The following is a 5257-nucleotide window of genomic DNA, read 5'->3' as shown; positions in this document are numbered from 1 at the left end:
TCGTTTCTTTTCCAGCTTGGAACACGCCATGTTTAATTCTGTTTGCTGAAAACTGATAACTAGCCCAAATCACTGACTGATATACAGGTCAGTTGCCATAGTGATGATAAGCAACCTTGTTTTGAGATCGTGGGAAAAGACTAGGCCTACAACTAGAAATATCATAAATAATTACGCCTGAAACACTTTGAAAGTAACGAATAGCCTAATAATAATAAATAATAATAATAATAATAATAAAAATAATAATAGGCTAATCATCTTTGGTCTCGGTCCGGACGACATTGACATGACCCCCGGACCGAGGTCCGCCAGTTGAGTATGTCTGATCTACATAGAAGAAAAACATGAAAATGTGAACCATTCTTTGTTGAACTTTAATGCTTTACAAACACCAAAGCAAGTAAGCGCTGTGACTAACGCTACTCTTCTGAAATGATTTTGGAGAGGGAAATTAGATAGAAATACGCTTGTTGACTAGCATGTCACCATTGGATTCATATAATAATCAATCCAGGCTAACGTGAATGACGGTGACTGCATGTTGCTTCCTCTGAATCTTAGGTTGTGGTCAACTACCGGGGCCAACTTTGATAAATTGATCAGACCTGCATGTCACGCGCACTAGCAACAAACTCTGTGTATCCAAGAACAATTAAATCAGTGGAAATGACATTAGATTAGACACAGACCTCTGTAGTAGATTAGTGTGACGTTTTTGGTGTCCCAATAACCCAGTATCGTTCAGCCCTGAACTTGATATAGACTAAGTGTTAACACCATTTAACTTTGGACATCCAAAGTGCGATGCATGTTAGTTCCTGCCTGCACAAACCTGTCCAAGTCTATGTGGAAAACGAGAAAGAGAGTGATAAAGGTTTTTTAGCTTCAGAGTGCAAATTAATAAACCCGAACAATGTTTGGGATCTATCTTTTAGGACTACCATGACCAACTGTAAGGTTTATAAAGTAAAGCTGCGTTGTAACACATAGAAACACACTGTGACTTCATTTTTCTGTCTGTCTTTCTGGTGTTTCCAGCTGAATGGCAGCAACCAGGTCAAAGTGCCCAGTCACTACATCTCCTCTCAGATGTTGGCCCCTCCCCCGTCCCCCCTCTCCAGGCCTGCAGACTCAAAGGCCACGCCCACCTCCTCTGATGGGGGAGCAAACTCACCCACATCACCCAGTAAGTGGTCCAATCTAACTTCTGCTCACCATGTTGATGTATATTCCTAACCTTCCAATAGATAGAACATGTACAGTTCAGGAACATGTAGAGACAGAGAAATCACAGGGGGTGGGGGGTGGGGGTTCAGCTAGTCCAGTGCTCTGTGATCCTCTGTGTTCTCTTTAAAGCTGGCTCCCTCCATGAGATGGTGGGTGCTGTTGTGTTTCTGAGAGCCGTCCTTATTGTGATGTGATGTCACAGCTGCTTAACCAATCACTGTCGGCAGCCCCTGGCAGTCCCTGGGAGTTCGTATCACCTAGCGAGCAGAAGTGTAGTCCAGGAACTGGTCCCCACAGCTGAGACCAGAGGAGCAGAGCCTGGGACATTCTAGAAGTTCCTACAGCAGATATGGGCTAATGGTACGAGGGGCTGGAGCTCCACAATCTGGAACACCTCCTAGGTCAGCTGGGTGGAGCTTGTCTTCCTGCCTGAAAGAGACAAACCATAAAGGAAGAGAAGGAGAGATGAGATCTGCTGCCTGGTGCTAGAAGCAAGCACAGACTAGAGACATACAGTGTTTGAATCAGTCGATGCTGTTCTCTGTTGTAGCACCTCTGTGACATGGACAGATCATGGACTGTATATTAATATTCACTATACAAACAGTCTATTGGACAGATTTAGTTCAAAGTAAGGCCTCAATAAACTTTACAAGTGCCATGGAGTTAGGGATTATAGGGTTACATTATGAGACTGATGTTGTTGCACAAACACCCTCAGCATACTCGGCCCCTGGGACCCCCCCTGCCAATCGCACCTCCTTCGTTGGAGTCACCCCCCGAGACCCAGGTGGACTCTACCAAGCCCAGGTTAGTACGCATCATTTGACATTGGCAAGCTCACGTTAGCATGGACTCAGCTGACCCTAGAGAACCTGATTATTGGAGGGTTAGGAGCCTCCAGAAATCAGTTCCCACTCACTGGTGCTGGCACATGGCCATGCAGAAGATGCTTCTGTATGCTGAGACCCCTGCCACTGCCAACACACAGAGAGGTTAGACTGTAGTTTAACACCAGCTACATGTTGTCTCTACTATTGTCCTAGAACTAGGATGTGTCCTCGCCAGACCTTCTAAGCTGCTCTTTCATTCACGTTTAGTTTACCTCTGAAAGTGACATTTCTTAGTCATCCATGCCGCCTCTTTCTGCCGCTGACTCTCTCGGGTGTTGGCGTAAGAGCTTTCAATACAAACTCAGTGCTCTGTGGTGGAAATACAATAAGCCACTGGTAAAACAGGGACTATCTGCAGCTTCAGTCCAAACATACGTAAGTGTGTGAGAAGCCTGAGTAAGAGTCAGCCGGCTGTAAGGTAGGCGAGGTGAGTGGGTCAGTAGGCGCCAGCTGCAGCTGTTTGTGTGCAGTGTGCTGCTACTGTAGCTACAGAGGCAGCTCTCCAGAATCATGTACAGTGTGTGTTGAGCTGCTGCTGCTGCATTGCAGTGCCTCTGCTCCACCAACAGCTCTGCTGATTCTGCTCTCTGTCTCTCTCCCTGCTCTCTCTAAAGTCTGCCACCACTGAACACGTGCGACACGCTCTCAGTGGTTTGTCATTCGGTTGTTGTGAATGGAATTTTGATAAGTGAAAGGTGTGTAAATGACTGGGAGAGGAGATGATGTGTTGCAGGTAACAGAGAAAGAAGCTTCATCACACTCAGTCTGACAAAAAGACAAATGGACAGTCGGTCTGAGCCAACAGACTGCATGTCAGACTGTGGTTTCAGTTTTGAGGCACACCGTGCCATGAATGGAGGCAGGACGGTATACCTCAAGGGATCCAGCAGGGATCCTATATTTTCTTCTTATGTGCTCCGTTCTAAAAGAGATCTAGCTGTAGTTATGAAATAGGTGTAATTCCAGAGACGGGGCTTAAAATACTAAAGACAGTGACGTTGACAAGTGGTATCTGTAAAGTCTGTGTATTCTGCGTCAACTCGAGCTCTGTTCTCTTTGTTCACTTGTGCTCCCATGTGTACAGTAAGTCAGCTGTCTCTCATTGAGATGTAAGAGGACAGCTGCACAATGGGACCAGATGTCCAGACAGGACACACAGTCCTCAGGTTTATGTTGCCATTTAAATGATTGATTGATTGACTTGATTTGATTGGATGGTTACAGTTTGGGTTGAGGGGTGTCAGGAACTAACTACAGGAACTAACTCAACTACATCAGGAATAGTTTTAGATGAAAGGTCATATTGTACCACCAGAGAGCCAGAGTGTTAGGACCGACATGCTGATGTTGTCGGACCATGGATCTGGATGGTGATCAAATGGGTTGATGAGGCTGCAGCTGATTTATCTTATTGCTAAATTAGATAATTGCATAAGGCTTATTGCAAAAGTAAAGTTCTGTTTTTTTTTTTCAAATGTTCCATGAAGTGAGACAGCACTGCTTATAAACGAAGCAATCAGTTAAATAAGATCATTATATGCGTACATAGTGTGTGTGGGTTCTCGTTTAACTACATTTGTGTGGTCAAAAAACCCGGAATACAGTATACTTGTGGGGTTCCGGACAGCTTTGTGGGGCCAAAATGCTGAACCCCACCACTTAAAGGGCTGTATAAGGGTTAAGACTTGGTTTAGGATTATGGTTAGAATTAGGTTATGGTTAAGTGAGGATTAGGGTTAAGGTTAGGCATTTAGTTATGATGGTTAAGGTTAGGGTAAGAGGCTAGGGAATGCATTATGTCAATGGCGGGTCCCCACAAAGATAGTGAGACAGACTTGTATGTGTGTGTGTGTGTGTGTGTGAACATTAACTGTGTTTGTCTCTGTTACAGTCTTGGTATCTGGGCAACTGAGCGACCTGTGGAGGAAGGCTGACTGTCATAGCAGTACTGTGCTGGAGGACAGGAAGCAGTGTGGTCCAGACATTGCCAGAGGGAAAATCTATTCATCTTTGTAAAAGTGTGCTCATACATCTATATAAATATCCAGTGGGATATATTTCTATATTTGTATGAACCCAGAAGAGACAGCTATACGGAGGACAGAACGAGTTTTGCCGCGAGACACTAAATGCTTCTTCCAAATGTCCTGACCTGAGCTGTGGTGTTCCAGTGAGCTGATGTCTGGTTGGTCCAGATGAACTGCAGACCAGAACCAGGCCTCAGCACCCTGTTCCTACGGTAACCCTAGTGTATTTCCTGGGATGGCTGTACCTGGGTCTCTTCACTACATCCAGTAAATGCCTCCTCTCAGACCCAGACCTCACACCTCCCCCGCTCAACACCCAGAATGCCCCTCTCCGCTGCAGGTGCTGCTTATAATATATGCAAATAAGCCTCCCTTATTTTCTGAAGCAACTAGAAAGAGATCCTGTTGTTGATTTGTAATGTTTCTTTGCACTTTTGAATGTGTTATGGATCGTCTGAAGAATTCTTTTCTCTCTTCCCACCAAAAGACAGAGGCTTTTGTCTTTTTTATTGACAATCATCAGCCTGAAACAATTACGTTGCTTTGCTAAGCTCATGTTTTTAAGACTGTTTGATTGTGCTTTTTTATCCGAAAACAATGAGTCATAGTGGAATATAAGAGCTATATCCATGTCCCTCCAATACAACACACAATGCTACAGCTGGAAACCAGGGAAGAGTCGGGACATCTTTTTAATAATCCTGCTGCTTCTTTCTCTTCAGATAGCACTTATCCAAGCAGCCAGAGACACCTGTAGCATGATGTGTGTGTGTGTGTGTGTGTGTGTGTGTGTGTGTGTGTGTGTGTGTGTGTGAGAGACGTCCCTGCTCTGTTCTAAGGAGATTGTGTTTGGGGGTTTGTACTTGTGTGTAGGTTGATTAGAGAGAGATTTAGCAGCGTTGCACTATGAGAAGGTAAAGATGTTACCTAGCTGTCAGTCTGCGGTGTGACAGCAGGTCTTGTGCATGCTGACTTGAACTGAGCACAAAATCCAGGTTTCTTGTCCAGAAGGCGACACCTGACCAGTCTGTGGAGTCGCGTTGATGGTTAAGCACTGGCAACACGAAAACAAATCGATGATTTCGAACCAGTCGGTTGTTTTTCTGC

The 5257-nt window shown here is 44.9% G+C and overlaps 1 protein-coding gene across 4 annotated transcripts in view; it reads left to right on the top strand.

Moving 5' to 3' along the window:
• nfic (nuclear factor I/C) overlaps nucleotides 1–5250 on the top strand; it is a 19406-nt gene extending 14156 nt beyond the window's left edge. For 2 of the 4 annotated variants that reach the window (XM_034880604.1, XM_034880601.1), the window contains 3 exons: nucleotides 1042–1189; nucleotides 1952–2040; nucleotides 4015–5250. In XM_034880604.1, the coding sequence (XP_034736495.1) occupies nucleotides 1042–1189; nucleotides 1952–2040; nucleotides 4015–4035 (258 nt within the window). In that variant the 3' untranslated portion in view covers nucleotides 4036–5250. The remainder of the gene's footprint in view (nucleotides 1–1041; nucleotides 1190–1951; nucleotides 2041–4014) is intronic. The other 2 variants (XM_034880603.1, XM_034880600.1) reach the window with 1 other exon arrangement.
• Nucleotides 5251–5257: the final 7 nt, after the last annotated feature.

This window comes from Etheostoma cragini, chromosome 9 (assembly GCF_013103735.1).
Source record: "Etheostoma cragini isolate CJK2018 chromosome 9, CSU_Ecrag_1.0, whole genome shotgun sequence".
In the NCBI taxonomy this organism is placed as follows: domain Eukaryota; kingdom Metazoa; phylum Chordata; class Actinopteri; order Perciformes; family Percidae; genus Etheostoma; species Etheostoma cragini.
Note: the sequence above shows the minus strand (reverse complement) of the source record. Positions and strands in the feature narration are given on the sequence as shown.